Here is an 18,756-nt window from a genome sequence, read left to right as displayed (position 1 = left end):
TTTGGCGTCTCTAGAGCCCTTTATAATGATGGGTACTCTCCATTTCTGATATTCTCCCTGTTACTGGTTCTCTAAGATGGCATATATTATTGCATCTTGGGGTTTTCCTTTTGTTTTCTTTTTCTTTTTTTAAAAATATGCTTTTTACACTTGTCTCCTTTGCTGGTTTCTAAATGCTAAATGTTAAGATGTCCTAAGAAAACTGTGAACTCTCTGATCCCTCTTTCCAGTGGCATTCTTTATTCTCTTGGAGTTCAATTCTCACTGTTGTAACTTTCATATTTTCTCACCGGACTGCTTTATCTTAATCCATTCCTTCCCTTCAGTTGCTTTTTTGAAGAGGCCCAACTGTGATTTGACCAACAGCTCAAAACAAACATGCTTTAAAACCCCTCTCACTTTCTTTCCTAAACTAACTTTGTCTTCTGATGTTTCTAATTCTAATAACCAGAAAATTTTATGTCCTCGTTTCTCAGATTTTTGTACTTGGGAATTATCTTTGCTTCTTTTTTCTTCATACCACACTTTCAATGCAAAGAATCAGGACACCCTCTACCATTACCGTGAATTAGCTCTAGGAGTTTTGGAAATTGCTTAACTTCTTCAAGTTACCTTCTCTGTATAACAATGACTACATTTACAGACCTCACTGAGAACCAAAGAAAATTAACTGAAGGCACTTTCAGATATAAAGTATTAAGCAGGTGAAAATGGCTGAATTCTGTCTTCTGCCTTTACATGGCTCTTGAATTAGCTTCATTCCATTCCTTCTATTAATGCCCTACATCAGCTCCCAGTTCTCATGTCACACATGAACTACAAATATAGCCTTCCAGCTCTCCTGTGCGGGTCCTTCCTTTCTTCTCCAGCTGTCTCCAGCCCATTTCCCTAATGCCTTTTCAATTTCTACTTCTTTATTACATCACTGATTCTGACTGCCTATAGAGTGAAGCCCAGATTTTGTAGTTAGTTCTTCAAAATCTGTCACATGTAATCTCCATCTGCATTAAAGCTACTCCCAGTACTTGCTATAGATACCAATATATAGTTGAATAAGCCAACCAGTCTGAACCTTCCTTGATTTAACACTTTTGTAAAATCATAACAGGCTCTACTTGCATGTGAATGCCATCTCCTCTTCCACAGCCTGGCACTCATTTGAGACTCTGCTCAAATACTATCTCTTTAATGAAACTCCCCCTGATTAAATTAATCTCTCTCTCTCTTTCCTAAGAATTTTTCAGTCCTTGACCGCACTATTTTCCCAAAGAATGCTCAAACCATCGCACAATTGCACTCATCTCACATGCTGGCAAGGTAATGCTTAAAATTCTCCAAGCCAGGCTTCAAGAGTATGTGAACTGTGAACTTCCAGATGTTCAAGCTGGTTTTAGAAAAGGCAGAGGAACCAGAGATCAAATTGCTAACATCCGTTGGATCATTGAAAAAGCAAGAGAGTTCCAGAAAAACATCTATTTCTGCTTTATTGACTATGCCAAAGCCTTTGACTGTGTGGATCACCACAAACTGTGGAAAATTCTTAAAGAGATGGAAACACCAGACCACTTGACCTGCCTCTTGGGAAACCTGTATGCAGGTCAGGAAGCAACAGTTAGAACTGGACATGGAACAACAGGCTGGTTCCAAATAGGAAAATGGGTACATCAAGGCTGTATATTGTCGCCCTGCTTATTTAACTTATATGCAGAGTACATCATGAGAAATGCTGGGCTGGAAGAAGCACAAGCTGGAATCAAGATTGCTGGGAGAAATATCAATAACCTCAGATATGCAGATAATAGCACCCTTGTGGCAGAAAGTGAAGAAGAACTAAAGAGCCTCTTGATGAAAGTGAAAGACGAGAGTGGAAAACTTGGCTTAAAGTTCAACATTCAGAAAACGAAGATCATGGCAACTGGTCCCATCACTTCAGGCAGATAGATGGGGAAACAGTGGAAACAGTGACAGACTTTATTTTGGGGGGCTCCAAAATCACTGCAGATGGTGATTGCAGCCATGAAATTAAAAGACGCTTGCTCCTTGGAAGAAAAGCTATGACCAACCTAGACAGTATATTAAAAAGGAGAGACATTATTTTGCCAACAAAGGTCTGTCTAGCCAAAGCTATGGTTTTTCCAGTAGTCATGTATGGATGTGAGAGTTGGACTATAAAGAAGGCTGAGTGCTGAAGAATTGCTGCTTTTGAACTGTGGTGTTGGAGAAGACTCTTGAGAGTCCCTTGGGCTGCAAGGAGATCCAACCAGTCCATCCTAAAGGAAATCAGTCCTGAATATTCTTTGGAAGGACTGATGTTTAAGCTGAAACTCCAATACTTTGGCCACCTGATGGGAAGAACTGACTCACTGGAATAGACCCTGATACAGGTAAAGATTGAAGGCAGAAGGAGAAGGGGACAACAGGGGATGAGATGGTTGGATGGCATCACCAATTCAATGGACATAAGTCTGAGCAAACTCCGGGAGTTGGTGATGGACAGAGAGGCCTGGCATGCTGCAGTCCATGGGGTTGCAAAGAGTTGGACATGACTGAGTGACTGATCTAAACTGAACTGAACTGGCTGCACTATTCAGCATTGAATATACCTTTAATGTTCCTTGTATTATTATTAAATTCCTATGTGGCTATTTGGTCATTCAAGTTTTTATGTTCTACAATTTCACCTATATAATAAGCTGGCAAATGTGATTAGACAGAGGATGACCATATGACATTGTCCAAATTTGGACACTTTGAGAGTGAGTGGGAGAACTATTAACAGCTATATCAGACAATAGATATAAACTAGGAGTTACACCTCTGTGATATTAACAGCTACTACCAGATTGCATTTCACAAGAAGGAACTTCAGTTTTGATTGATTTTCCATGATATAAGTTGTGAAGATTCCAGTCCGCCTTAGTCTTAGCTCATAATACCATATTGATAATGTAGCTAGCAGTATCTCTTAATTTTTTGAACCAAACAGCCATGAGTAGTTGTTGGCTACTAAAATAGAGTAATAATTTGCTGTTAGACAGGCAACTTACTCTGAGGAAAAGTGATTTGCACTGAGTGTGAAAACAAGCCAGCTCATTGGCACCTAGTGACTTGGTCGAAAGACGAGATAAAGCTACTTTGGTCATAAATGTTCTAATAAAAGTTGAATGTGAGTTAGTGCTGCTCTGAACAACAACAGGACTGGCTGCGGTCCCCAAGAGGCTGTTCTCAGAAAGTTACTGGTATCTGGAGCATCACTGTGCTTCTCAGTGAGGTCAAAGAAAAGCAGCAAGTTAAACTCTAATTAGCCATGACCTTAGGGATGGTAAATGGTGAACTATCTTCTGTCCTAAAGGGACTGCATGTTTTAATCCACATTTAATCAGGAAACAACCCAACTGACTGATTTGTGGGCCAGTGGACCCCAGCCATTTTGGCACCAGAGGCTAGTTTCATGGAAGACAATTTTTCCGCAGACTAGGGTGGAGGAGTGGCTTCGGGATGATTCAATCACATTACATTTACTGTGTCTTTTATTTCTGTTCTGATTGCATCAGCTCCAGTTCAGATCATTAGGCATTAGATCCTGGAGGTTGGGGACCCCTGCTTATGCCATCAAATCCAAGGGTGAACCCTATTTACAATGACAATTTAGAATAATGCTAATCAATCAAGCCAGGACAAAAAGAGATCTATAGTATTTGACTGGTACTCATGACGTGCTTAATTTGTATATGTTTACATAAGATGAAAAGGTTTAGAAAAACTCTAAATGGCAGATGGCAAACTTTTTATCTATTTAAGGTACTACAGAAAAAAAAAAAATATATATATATAGTATGTTGCTGCTGCTGCTGCTAAGTTGCTTCAGTCGTGGCCGACTCTGTGCAACCCCATAGATGGCAGCCCACCAGGCTCCCCTGTCCCAGGGATTCTCCAGGCAAGAACACTGGAGTGGGTTGCCATTTCCTTCTCCAATGCATGAAAGTGAAAGTGAAAGGGAAGTCACTCAGTCGTGTCTGACTCTTTGTGACCCCATGGACCGCAGCCTACCAGGCTCCTCCATCCACGGGATTTTCCAACCAAGAGTACTGGAGTGGGTTGCAATTGCCTTCTCCAATATATATATATATCTTTTTTAAATTTGAGAAACTTGTCCTATTTATTTTGGAATTTTGGATACATACTATCTCTTTTCAAGTCAATTCAGAAATGGAAATAAAAAATAATTATGATCCTATCCATAAAAAAGTGAATCACTATGTTGTACCACTGAAATTAATACAATGCTGTACATTAACTTTGTTGTTGTTTAGTCACTAAGATGTATCCAACTCTTTTGCAACCCTATGAACTGTAGTCCACCAGTTTCTTCTGTCCATGGGATTCTCCAGGCAAGAATACTGGAGTGGGTTTCCATTTCCTTCTCCAGTGGATCTTTCTGACCCAGAGATGGAACTCATCTCTGCTACATTGGCAGGCATAGAAGGCAAGCCTGTCCTTCAACAGTACTTCAATTTAAAAAAATAAAAAAGTAATTAAAATCCTGAGAAGGGGAACAATATAGCATTAAGATGGAAGGAAAATAAATGTTAAGCATATCTGCTATACAAGATCATTGGAAGGGGTATTACAGATGCATTTATAGCTATTTTCATACAATGTTGTAACTGACTAATATCAGTGTTTAATCATTCCCTACTTAGAGCCTCCAGTGATGTTCATTTCTATCTTTTACAAAGACTCATGTAATTTCTACAAAAGCTTAGTCGAAAGTGCAAGACATTCATCCTGTGATAAAGAAGTAATGATAACCACTCTAATGATATTATATGAGCCAGGTTACAATCCTGGAAGTAACTCCAACATTCACAGTGTTTTTAAAATGAAAGAAAGAAATAAAAAAATCAAGATGTCTGAGACAGACCAATTAGAACCTATAAAAATGACTTTTATTGCATAATCAGTGGTATTAAATTCAGGGGTTGAGAACTTGGTTTGTGAATTATTTAGATCATTCTAAATCACTTTTTTCCTGCCTCTTCTCATTTGGATAACTCACTAGTGTTCGCTTAAGAAAGGAGGGTGAGTATGGGAAACAAATGAACCCCTCCAATAAATACAAGAAGGAAGCAATGGGAAAAAGATGAATGAGGTGAAGTGAAAGTTGCTCAGTCATGTCTGACTTTGCGACCCCATGACCGTAGCCTGCCAGGCTCCTCTGTCCATGGAATTCTCCAGGTAAGAATATTGGAGTGGGTAGCCATTCCCTTCTCCAGGGGATCTTCCCAACTCAGGAATTGAACCGGGGTCTCCTTGAACCAGAATTGAACCGGTGGATTCTTTACCAGTTGAGCTACCAGGGAAGCCCAATGGGTAAAAAGATAAAAACCTCCAATAAATTTTGGCATTTTTGGCTAAATACCAATTTTTGGCTAAAACTAATGATTATCTTTTTAAAAATAGTGCTTTTAACACAATGCTGATGAAGTCACCTTAGGAGGCAGCAAATGTGCTTTTAATTTCTGGTTGCATTACACAGAGAAGTTAAGGAATTGACCAAAAGTCACAAAATTAGTAAATTAAAAGCTAGAATTTTTGCAAGGTCTGTCCTCTTTGCACTGATCTCTTTCTATTTACTGCACTTAGCTGGTTCCTGCTTTCATAACTGTCAAACACTAAGGTCTCAGGCAAATCACTTCCCATCTCTTATTATTCACGTTCTCATCTAAAAAGTGAGAAAATGGATAAACACTGGTTCTCTACTTAATATGAGCCTATAACCTCCAATTAGCCTTATAATTGATACATATGTGCCAATGATTTTTTAAAAGGGCAATATTTTTATTTATTTTTAAAAGTTAAAAAAAAAATTTTGTCTGCACCAGATCTTAGTTATGGCAAGTGGGATCTAGTTTCCTGATCAGAGATCAAACCTGGACCCCCTGCATTGGGAGCTCAAAGTCTTAGCCACTGGCCAACAGGGAAGTCCTGAAAGGGCAATATTTTAAATCAACATTAATTTTATGCATTTAAAACTTACAGTGAAAGATTCAACTAAAATATTCCAATAAGATTTTCATTGAAAATGTCCAAATGCATCAAGTCTTATAACATCAATGTTGCAATTTCAAGAGTTATTTATAGTTCCAAGCACACAAAAGTTTATTCAGGGAAATGAAGTTTTAATTTCTCTTCAGGTGAGACATGTAATGCAAGAGTTGGGAACCACTGCATTTGATTTTTCCTTAAATTTCCTGTTGTCTCCAACTTTCTATCACTTTATGATTCTGTTATTGACATTCTACTTGGATTATTTTAGATGAGACTACTTATTTAGCCAGGTAGTACAGTGGTAAAGAATCCACCTGTCAGTGCAGGAGACATAGGAGATGTAGCTTTGATCCCTGGACCAGGAAGCTCCCCTAGTAAGAAATGGAACTTGGAGTGGTCCATTTTCAGGATGAGGTAGCTGGCCTTGTGTGGAAAATTATCAACCAATGGTTTTCCAGAGTTAGCCATTTTTTCTTGGAAAATTATTGGCAAGTTCATGTTGTCTAACAGCTTATACCTGGAGAGTCCCTAAGCTAACAGGATGTTTGGGAAAGGATAAACTAAAGTCCTTGTTGAGGAATGTGGACTTAGGATGGGAAGGGAGTAGAAAGAATACCCTATGAGACCTAGACGATGAAGTCCAGGAAGATTGTAACCCCATAGTACGAAGCCAATGAGGAACTGGGGAGGGATCTGTGTGATAGGGAATAAAAGTGCCTGCTGTAACTGTCAGGGGCGTGCTTGCCCACGAGACACCCGATCTTTCAAGACCATCATTGAAAGTCTAGCTTTTGCTGTGCTTTGGGCCTCTGATTCCATTCCTTGGTTTGAAGCTGGTGAGCGTATTTCTTACACCCTGGAGAAGGAAATGACAATCCACTCCAGTATTCTTGTCTGGGAAATTCCATGGACAGAGGAATCTGGTGAACTATAGCCCACGGGGTCTCAAAGAGTTGTACACGACTGAGCACATATGTGTTCATTTATTCAGCAAATATTTACTAAGCATTGTGCTTGTCCTGGGGATACAAACAATGATGAGATAAATGTTCTGTCCCCTGGAGCTACCATATATTTATTAAAGTTCACTACGAAGCAAAATAAAATAATACAATGAGGGAAGTCATTCTGATTTTGTTTTAAACACAGTACCCTGAAAGGTCTGATCAGTTAATTCCACCTATTAACCAAAGCTAATAGAAAATAATTTCAAATCTCATAACCTCTGGTTATTCTTCCACTGAAATACCATAAATCATTTCATTTTAAAAAATATATATACTGTTTCCCATTACACTAAATATATTCTGCTAAATAGCTTTTACAGTTGGTAAATAAAATTTTAAATCCCAAAACAAGATAATTACTTAGTTTTTAAAAAATATATTCTACTTTTCCTCTTCTGTACTCCTGAAATTTTTATAGTAATATATCTTTTTGCATTTTAATGTTATTTAGTTGTGTTCAGCTCTTTGCCACCCCATGAACTGCAGCATGCCAGGCTTCCCTGTCCTTTACTATCTCCTGGAGTTTGCTCAAACTCATGTGCATTGAGTTGATGATGCCATCCAATCATCTCATTCTCTGTTGTCCCCTTCTCCTCCCGCCCTCAGTCTTTCCCAGAATCAGGATCTCTTCCAATCAGTTGGCTCTTCACATCAGGTAGCCAAACTATTGGAGCTTCAGCTTCAGCATCATTCCTTTCAACGAATATTCAGGACTGATTTCCTTTAGGATTGACTGGTTTGATCTCCTTCCTGTCCAAGGGACTCTCAACAGTCCTCTCCAGCACCACAATTCAAAAGCATCATTTCTTGAGCACTCAACCTTCTTTATGGTCCAACTCTCACATCTGTACATGACTACTGGAAAAACCATAGCTTTGTCTATGACTTTCTGTTACTATAGCTTTCTCCCCAATAATTCCATCTCTTTTACATTTGGATTTGTTGCTATCAATATATTTATCAGTTTGGTTTTCTTTTGACTTTGCCCGACATGTTCAGTGGTTTTTAGTTCATCTGGTCCATTTTTTATATACCTCTCTTTCTAAACAAATTCTAATCCAATTATGTTGTTTGTAAAGATATACCCAGTCCAATATTTCATTATCCTAATGAATTTATTGGGCTTCCGTGGTAGGTCAGTGGTAAAGAACTGAACATGATTTAGTGACTAAACAACAGGAATGAATTTATTATGTGTCTTTCCATCCGAAGCATTGTTGTTTTTGTTCAGTCGCTCAGTTGTGTCCAACTCTTTGTGACCCCCTGGACTGCAGCACGCCAGGCTTCCCTGTCCTTCACCATCTCCTGGAGCTTGCTCAAACTCATGTCCATTGAGTCAGTGATGCCATCCAACCATCTTGTCCTCTGTTGTTCCCTTTTCCCTCTGCCTTCAATCCTTCTCAGCATCAAGGTCTTTTCCAATGAGTTGGCTCTTCACAGCAGGGAGCCAAAGTATTGAAACTTCGGCTTCAGCAACAGTTCTTTCAATGAATATTCAGGGTTGATTTCCTTTAGGATGGACTGGTTGGATCTCCTTGTAGTCCAAGGGACTCTCAAGAGTCTTCTCCAACACCACAGTTCAAAAGCATCAGTTCATGATAAATTATTTAGTTTAGTTGTTTTATAATGCTGTCCTAAAAATCACACTATTTTGAATTGGTGGAAAAATAATCTATAGTTCAATTTATTATGATTGCAATGCAGTTATCATTGCTAAACTAAAGTTTATAGTCTCTGTCTCTACAAATGGACTTAAGTGTTTATTTTAACAAAAGTCAGCTACTAAAGTCAAAAAGAAGAAATTATTCAATCGTTGGTATTATAAGTAGAGCAAATTTCTTTTAAAGAGCTAACAGAAAGAAAGACTTGGAATACCTAAAACATATATTGTGTTCTTAAAGCAACATAATTCAGGTTTACAGACACCCAAGTAAACTGTATTTCTGTGGGTTTTTATTTATTTATTCACTTGGGTCTTTCATCTTTTAAGGGTTTCCTTGTGGAATTTTATACACAAGTGTAAGTTATATCTGTGTGTGTGCTCGGTCCTTTAGCTATGTCCGACTCTTTGTGACCCCTTAGCCTGTCAAGCTCCTTTGTCCATGGAATTTTCCCCATTTCCTCCTCCAGGTGATCTTCCCGACCCAGGGATCAAACTCACACCTCTTGCTCCTCCTGCATTGGCAGACAGATTCTTTACCACTGTACAACCTGAGAAGCCCCATTAAAAAAAAATATATATATATATATATACACACACATATAAATATGTATGATAAAAATACAATATGAATATATATAATATTTATTTCACAGCTGTATGTACCATTAAAAATAATGAGTTTTGGTATGGTAATTAAGGGGCTTCCCTGGTGGCTCAGATGATAAAGAATCTGCCTGCAATGTGGGAGACCTGGGTTTGATCCCTGGGTTGGGAAGATGCCCTGGAAGAGGGCTGGCAACCCACTCCAATATTCTTGCCTGGAGAATCCCCATGGCTAGAGGACCCTGGGGGGCTACAGCCCCTGGGGTCGCAAAGAGTTTGACATGACTGACTAAACATAGCACATAGTAATTAAGAAGCAATTAGAGCAGAGAACTCAGTGAGATATTAAATATTTTACTCACTATTTTTTAATAATTCTTCCTGATGAAGTGAAGAAAATATTTTATTAATTTAAAAACACTGTAGTCTTGCCTGGAGAATTTCATGAACAGAGGATCCTGGTGAGCTACAGTTCAGAGGGTCGCAAAGAGCTTGACATGACTGAAGCAACTTAGCATACACACACACACATATGTTATCCAGAAGAGTAAATGAAAGATTATACTTATAAAGAGATCTTATTTTGGTAACTGCATAAATAAAAGAATCACCATAAACTTAAACTGATGTCTCAGAAACATTCAGTGATGGACATGAATAAAATTCCAGCATTTTAGACAGATACACAAAAAGTGTCTTTTTAAAAAATGTAAACGATTTTTGCCTTTTTTCATATGGCTATATTTCTGGAAAGTTGCCATCTAATAAAACAACTTCTTTAAGGAGAGTGTCAAACCATTTCAGCTGGATTTTGCCTCATCTTTACTTCTTCACAGTAGCTCCCTTTTGCCTCCTCTAAGAAATAAAAATAAATATTTTCTTTCAAGAACCTACTTTTTCCTGGAGTTTCCTTTAAGCCTGGAATAAGACTAAAGAATGCCTTAAGGGTAACATTCAGTTATGAAAAAAAAAAGAAATGTGACTTGAAGATAAAAAGAGATCCATGGGTCTATGAAATGAATTCTCTATTTACTACACAGGTTAGTCAGTGTATCATGTCTTCTTGTCTTCCAAGTGCTATTCATTAGGCAGCCATAAAGCAAGATGCCAAACTTTTAGTAAACACTTTTTTTCTCCCCAGCAGCAGCCTCTTGAATCGTTGCCTAGCTCCTTTTCTCTAGTTTCTTTCCTGGCAGCACTCCTGATTGCCAGGAAAAGTTGAGGGCCACAGCTGCCCGTCTTTCTTTCATCTCACTCTCCATGGGTCCTTGTTATTCACAGATATTCTTGGGGTGAGGAATTCCTTGAATGACAAACTGCTCAGGAGCCTGTGGTTATGTGGGTGCTGTAGCAGCACAGCCCACAGGCCAGATGAGTCCCGAGTTCAAGTCTTGGCTCTGAAACTGGCTGTCTCATGCCCCAGATGCACTGTTTCACCATGCTGTGTTTCTGTCTCTGCACTGGCGTTGCCTCCAAACATGGTGGAGGGGAGAAGGGACACTTGCCCCCTAGCTTTCAGGAATAGCGTGCGCGTGCATGCTCAGGAGTACCTGACTCTTGGACCCCAGGGACTGCAGCCTGCCATGCTCCTCTGTCCATGGAATTTTCCAGGCAAGAATACTGGAGTAGGTTAAAATATTTAGGAATAGAGGGGCATTTTCAATAGTGATATATGATAGTATTTAACAGTGGGCAAACATTAATGTCTGAGGGTCGGACACGACTGAGCGACTTCACTGTCATGAAAAGTGAAAAACTTTCATGCATTGGAGAAGGAAATGGCAACCCACTCCAGTGTTCTTGCCTGGAGAATCCCAGGGACGGGGGAGCCTGGTGGGCTGCCGTCTATGGGGTCACATAGAGTCGGACGTGACTGAAGTGACTTAGCAGCAGCAGCAAACATTTATGTCTACAACCCATATTCATTCTGTATTGTAAATCACAGAATCTATGCCTAGAAATGTTCAGCAAACATTAAATTTCATGTAGAACCCAAGGCATTTTAATTCTTCCAAAGAAATAGTAGCTTCATGAAAATCTATTAAAAATTAAGGAATATGTACTTATTTGAATATCGTTCTTTGCTATTTTATTTCAATATAGTGATCCTGACTTCAAAAAAGGATTTTTAAGTATGTTATTCATTCATGTATAACGAGATAGGTTTTAGTCAAACTCAAGTATCTTTTCTGAAAATTACTGAGAGAAACCAGATAGGCCAATGCAAACGAAAGCCATCTAGTAAAAAATCAAAAGAAAATGCTCAGTTTAAGACCTGAAGAGGATGATAGAGAAATATAAAAGATAAGTTTATGAAAAATAGACTATTCTGCCAAATGAGTAAAGAGTGACTGTCTCAGGAGAATGGAACTCTTAGCCCCGATCCTCTAAGACATGAGGTATAAATAGTCAGCTCAATTATTATTTAATTACACAATATATGAAGTCATGATTTGGTTTATCATCAAGACTTCCTCATTCTCGACTACTTTTCTCTTGATTTTAATCACTTGAGTCATATTCACTGAGCATTCCATATAACAATGAATTTCTAGAATTTAATCCTTGTTTTATCCCATTCTCTTTCCATAAGAAAAAGTTTAAAAGCTAAAGTCCAGGTAACATATGAGGAAGAGTGTTTGCATCCACAAAACGTATGTATAATAATTAGTGCATCTTTTCTGCAAGAACATAATACAAAGATAACAGCTACTGCCATTATTATCTTCACTAAAAAAAGACAATAGCAAGGATGGCTACATAAAGTGGTGTACACCTTTGGGCAATGATTTTGGAAATATTTGTTAAGTGCCTTTAAGATGTTTTTTTGTTTCATGAGATCACACTTTGGGGAATCTGTTCTAGGAACATCATGTATATCCTTAGATACACATCTTCCTGGGCTTCTCTACTGGTGCTAATGGTAAAGAGCTTGCCTGTCAAGGCAGGAGACATAAGAGACATGGGTTTGAACCCTAAATTGGGAAGATCCTCTGGAGGAGGTCATGTCAACCCATTTCAGTAATCTAACTTAGAGAATCCCATGGACAGAGGAGCCTGGTGGGCTACAGTCCATAGGGTTGCAAAGAGTCAGACATGACTAAGCAACTTAGCAAGCACGCACACATCTTCCTACATGACTACATACAGCGTGTGAAGCAAGCCCCTTTACACAGAGAGGCAGCATAGCCTAGAGGTTAAGGGCATGATTCTGGAGAGCCTGGGCTGAAACTCTGATTCCACCACTGACTAAATACATGATACTGAGCAAGCTGCTTAAGTTCTGTGCCTTATTGCCCTCATCTGTGACATGGAGATCATTTTAGTGCCTCACGGTTCTCTGTGAGGACTAAATGAGGTAATAAATACAAGTCACTTTCACCAGTGAATTTAATAAATGTTTACTGTTATCATTATCATGTTCATGTTCATTATCATGTTCATGGGGCCAGTTATACGAGCAAACAATGTTAAGAACCCCAAATGCACCAGAATACAATACGGCTGCATAAACTGTGGCCTATCGACTTAAGGGCCAAGTTATTAAATTGTCATATGGAGTGAAGTAAGTCAGACAGGGAAACAGAAATATCATATGACATCCCTTATATGTGGAATCTACAAAGAAATGATACAAATGAACTTACTTAAAAAACAGAAAGAGACTCACAGACTTAGAAAACAAACTCATGGCTGTCAGTGGGGAAGGGATAGTTAAGGACTTTGGGAAGGTTATGTACACACTGCTGTGTTTAAAATGGATAACCAACAGAAAGCTATTGTATAGCACATGGAACTCTGCTCAATGTTATGAGCCAGCCTGGATGGGAAGGAGGTTTGATGGAGAATGGATACACATGCATGTATGGCGGAGTCTGTTCACTGTTCATTTGAAACTATCACAAAATTGTTAATTGGCTATATCCCAATATAAACTGCTTCTGGTGTTAAAAAATAAATAAATAAAAATAAATAAATTTTTAAAATATTCATCACAGCATACACTTCTTTTTTTAGCATGGAAACTAATTTCTATAAATGTTCAATGTAGTCTGGACTTCGTGGTGAAATACACAAGAAACATAGTGGGTCATATTTTAACATCATGGACATTGGGATGTGTCTTAAAGTCAAGGGCATGTCCCAGTTTAATGGGGAGTGTGTGATGCAGCTCACATTTGATTCAATCTGTGGTAGGCAGAATAATGGCCTCCCAATTATGTCCATGTCCTAATTGCAAAAACCGGTCAACTACAAGATAGGCAAAACAGACTTTGTAGATGTGATTAAACTAATGCCTGTGACCTGGGGAGGTTATCTGGGATCACAAGGGGCCTTACGAGAAGGTGGTAGGGGTTGGAGTTAGTAATAGAAGATGTGATGACAGAAGCAGAGATGGAATGATGAGAAAAAGGGGCCAGGAGCCAAGAAATGCATGCAGCCTCTAACAACTGAAAATGGTAAGGAAATGATTTTTCCTGAAGCCTCTAGAAGGAGTCAGTTCCGCCTTGACTTTAGCCCAATGAGACTGAGTTTGGATTTCTGACCTTCAGAACTGTAAGAGACTGTGTTGTTTTAAACTACCAGGTTCACGGTAATTTGTTACAGCAGCAATAGAAAACTAATGCACAGTCAAATTGGTTGGAATAAGGTTCTTTTTACTTCAAGGCATCATAAACAATGTTAGGCCCTTGGTGTTTCTGAACACCTCTTCACAGCATATGGGACAATCAATGTAAAACTGTTGAATGAATGTTGAATGGAAGAGCATACAGCCATCAGAATGATGTTTCAAAAATAAAAAGTATAAATTTGCATGTCAGTTAAATCACAATTATACTAAATGGGCGACACCAAGTTATGCATGTAAAAATTACAGGAAAACACATAGTTATAGTGATTAGTTCTGTACATTAGGACTCTAAATGACTTCACTTTTTGCTTTTATGTTTCCACAGATCTTTTTTTTATAATAAAGAGGTACAACTTTCTTAATGGGAAAAAGCACATCAAATTCACCTAAAAAGCAGACAGTAATATAATATAGAAGATGAAAAGCAACTTAGACAATATTGATAAACACAATCTCTTCATGCACCAATAGCTCTAATTTAGTTAGTAATTCAAATCTTCGAATTCATAGGTCTGGCATGTCAGTAAAACTGGGCAGTCATAATGCATTTGTGTTTTGATTTTGCAGACGTGGATCAGCTTTAATAATAGTACAGTTATGATGATTATCTTAAAAACTCATCTGCTGACCAGCCGCTGTGAGTTGCATGAGGACGGCAGGGTGTCAAAGAGCCAGTGATGGAGGCAGAATTATTGGCAATTGACTCAATGGCAAGAAAAAAGGCAAAGAGAAGAGAAGCTGGGAAACTGCGGAAAAGGTATGGAAAGATGAGGATTCTTCCTAGAACTGTGGCTCTTTGATCTTGGGGAAGGCGATCCACCACTCTGGACCTGTCTCTTCCTTTGTGTTATGAGGGTGTAGGACACAGTATGTTAAAAGGCTTAAACACGTGAGGGTTACAGCAGCAGCTTGGTGTCTGGTTAGTCACTGAAGATTTACAGCTTGTCACCTGTCAGCCCTTGGAGCAATGCACTCATAACCTTGGGAAATGACCTTTCTTCCATCAGAATTAAGATGGAAGCACATTAACAAGACTTAGTATGAGTTTTCTAACTACACACAATGTCTCATCATTACACAATTATTATGACTTTGGGCTTGCCTGGTGGCTCAGATGGTTAAGAATCTGCTCGCAATAAGGGAGACCTGGGTTTGATCCCTGAGTCAGGAAGATCCCCTGGAGAAGGCAATGGCTTTCCCACTCCAGTAAGTCATTAAATTATCACTTTAAATGAGAATACCAGTTTTGGAAGACATTGTGTGTGAAAATTTAGTCGAAGTTCGAAATGTCCTAGGATATTTATATTTTTTTCTAGAAAGTACTTATAGAATACCCTTATTTGAAAGAGATTTCAGTTATTTAATTGAAATCTCGAGGAAGTTAGAAGTCTTCAGGGTGGAATAAATCACCTATATATTTAACTCTAATGCAAAACAGAAAGGTAAATATCAGAGAAATATACATATGTATTACTATGGATAGAATTTCAGAGGAAAGACAGAATATGTGCGGCTGTCCTGGCAGAGCGATGGTAAGGAAAGCTTACAGGGTACATGGTATTGAAGGCTACTGGGATCCAGAATTCAAAGACTGAGGTGGAAGAGGGGACTTTCTCGGTGGAAGGAACAGAAGGAGCAATGTCTTGGTGGCATAGAGAATTTGGGGTGTGTGTGGAGAAGAACATGGAATGAATTGGATGGTATTAAACTCCATGTTGAAGGTGGCTTAGACAGTACAGAATCTGCCTGCGATGCAGGAGACCCGGGTTTGATCCCTGGGTCTGGAAGATCCCCTAGAGAATGGAATGGCAGCCCACTCCAGTATTCTTGCCTGGAGAGTTCTATGGACAGAGGAGCCTGGTGGGTTACAGTCCATGGGTGGCAAAGAGTCAGACACAACTGAGCGACTAACATGAATTCCAAGTTGAGGAGCTATGGGATTAAAAATTGAACTGACAGACAAGATAGAAACAGCCAAGGTCTTGAAGGAGGTCTAAGAAGACTGCACTTCACTCCACAGGCAGCTGAGAGCCATAGAGGACTTCTGAACAATTATTTAATTGATCTGCATTCACTTTCCACTGTTACAGAGGCCAAAGGTAAATTTGTAGTTTAAAGGTCATCACAAGTTCTCACTTAACACGTGAATAAAATTCTAAGTAACTGTCTGTATATCACCTGGTGAACTGGAGAAGATTTAAACTTTTCAAGTTGGAAGCTCTGAGGGAGGTTTCCTTCACTGCTCTAGTATTTATGTTGTGTTGTGGAAAATTCTGAGAGAGATGGGAATACCAGACCACCTGACCTGCCTCTTGAGAAATCTGTATGCAGGTCAGGAAGCAACAGTTAGAACTGGACATGGAACAACAGACTGGTTCCAAATAGGAAAAGGAGTACATCAAGGCTGTATATTGTCACCCTGCTTATTTCACTTCTATGCAGAGTACATCATGAGAAACGCTGGGCTGGAAGAAACACAAGCTGGAATTAAGACCGCCGGGAGCAATATCAATAACCTCAGATATGCAGATAACACCACCCTTATGGCAGAAAGTGAAGAGGAACTAAAGAGCCTCTTGATGAAAGTGAACGAGGAGAGTGAAAAAGTTGGCTTAAAGCTCAACATTCAGAAAACGAAGATCATGGCAACCGGTCCCATCACTTCATGGGAAATAGATGGGGAAACAGTGGAAACAGTGTCAGACTTTATTTTTTGGGGCTCCAAAATCACTGCAGATGGTGACTGCAGCCATGAAATTCAAAGACGCTTACTCCTTGGAAGAAAAGTTATGACCAACCTAGATAGTATATTCAAAAGCAGAGACATTACTTTGCCGACTAAGGTCCGTCTAGTCAAGGCTATGGTTTTTCCTGTGGTCATGTATGGATGTGAGAGTTAGACTGTGAAGAAGGCTGAGCACCGAAGAATTGATTCTTTTGAACTGTGGTGTTGGAGAAGACTCTTGAGAGTCCCTTGGACTGCAAGGAGATCCAACCAGTCCATTCTGAAGGAGATCAGCCCTGGGATTTCTTTGGAAGGAATGATGCTAAAGTTGAAACTCCAGTACTTTGGCCACCTCATGAGAAGAGTTGACTCATTGGAAAAGACTCTGATGCTGGAAGGGATTGGGGGCAGGAGGAGAAGGGGATGACAGAGGATGAGATGGCTGATGGCATCACTGACTCCATGGACATGAATCTGAGTGAACTCCAGGAGTTGGTGATGGACAGGGAGGCCTGGCGTGCTGCAATTCATGGGGTCGCAAAGAGTCGGACATGACTGAGCGACTGAACTGAACTGAACTGAAGAGCAATGGCTCCATGATGTTGGGATGAAAGCCATGCATACAGAGGGACCAGGAAGCCCAGTTGTCTGCGAGGTAGAAGATGACTTGGTCACATTGACCTTATCCTATGATCCCCAGGCTTCGCAGTCTCAGGCCTTCTGGACACCAGGGCTTGGCTGTGGCCCTTTGCACACCGCCGCTGTTCCTCGTACCTACTGCTCTTGGGCACTGGCATGTTGTACATGCAAACACAACATGCATTTGGCATGGTGCTCTCATTGTGTTTGAATGAGTGTGTGTGCATGCATGTGCATTTATATGTATTGATAAATGTATAAAAACACACACGTTCACACAAAATGGCAATGGCACATACCACTATCTTATTGTTATAACTGTTATTTTGTAGGGAAATCTGTATTTTTCCTAAATATTTTGTGAGCATTTTAAGAGCAGGCCCACCACACTATTATGAACCCAGCTAATACTCAATTAGTATTTATCGATTAGTTGATTTAAGCTAAGTCCTTCAGCCTGTGGCATATGGTGCATTCCTTTCAGGATCAGAAGAACAGCTGGTTCACATACTTGCTATAATGAGACAAAAAATATGGTTTCTATTTTCTTTCAGGTCTGGAAAAGGCAAAATGGCTTATTTCTTTAAAAGCTCCTGAGATAAGGTAACTGAACTCAGCACATGAAAGCCATCCATCAATATACGTGTGCGTGCGTGCGTATGTGAAACCAGCCAGCTCCCAAGTGCAAAGTGGAGAAAATGTGCTAAATATTAAATGCAGGTGGTGTTAGCAAATGGCTACAGTTCATCAGTTGGCAAGGTTTTCATGTACTCTACTTGACACTTACCTCGATAAAGAAGATGCTGGCTGCTGATGTCGGGTGGTGATACATATAGACTGTCACAAGGATGGCTGCGGCTATAATGAGGACCAGGATGAGAATCCCAACGATGAGACCGGCATGAAGGGCTCCTCCTTTCTTCTCAGCTGCACTGTCATCTGTAGAGGCTGGAAGAACAGCACAGCCGTCAGACATTCACATGCATGAATGCATCTCTGGGTACACTCGTAGATCTGCATTTTCATTGAGGGGGATATTCATATTCTTAATTAAGTACCAGTGAATTTTTTTTTTAAACTTTCTGAACCACTTTTCTTTTCTGCAACACCAGTTTTAGAAGTTAGATGCTCTTTCCTTGGCAAATGAAAAACCCATACTCTTAATGATTAAAAGCACATTTATAACTGTTTTAATTTATGGTTCAATAGTCTTTATTCTGTTAAATAAGGCAAAATTAATAGCCTTTATTCTAAAAGTACTGGGGAAAATCTAAAACTCTAATTAACTGTATAATAAATTTAACTTTGATCTTTCTCATTAAACCACTGGCACTCTTACCTATGGAAAAATTGATTACTTTTTGAAATCTCCTCTCTCATTTTCTTTTGGAAAATTTGAACTGAAGAGTACCAAACATCTTTTGGTGGGCTACAC

At 39.3% G+C, this 18,756-nt stretch overlaps 1 protein-coding gene across 2 annotated transcripts in view; it reads right to left on the bottom strand.

Moving 5' to 3' along the window:
- PLXDC2 (plexin domain containing 2) overlaps positions 1 to 18,756 on the bottom strand; it is a 440,092-nt gene that overhangs the window by 11,617 nt on the left and 409,719 nt on the right. For both annotated transcript variants that reach the window (XM_069547392.1, XM_069547393.1), the window contains exon 13: positions 18,109 to 18,269. In XM_069547392.1, the coding sequence (XP_069403493.1) occupies positions 18,109 to 18,269 (161 nt within the window). The remainder of the gene's footprint in view (positions 1 to 18,108; positions 18,270 to 18,756) is intronic.

The sequence above is a fragment of the Ovis canadensis genome, chromosome 13 (genome assembly GCF_042477335.2).
Source record: "Ovis canadensis isolate MfBH-ARS-UI-01 breed Bighorn chromosome 13, ARS-UI_OviCan_v2, whole genome shotgun sequence".
Taxonomy (NCBI): domain Eukaryota; kingdom Metazoa; phylum Chordata; class Mammalia; order Artiodactyla; family Bovidae; genus Ovis; species Ovis canadensis.
The sequence above is the reverse complement of the archived record's forward strand: the minus strand, read 5'-3'. Positions and strand labels throughout refer to the sequence as shown.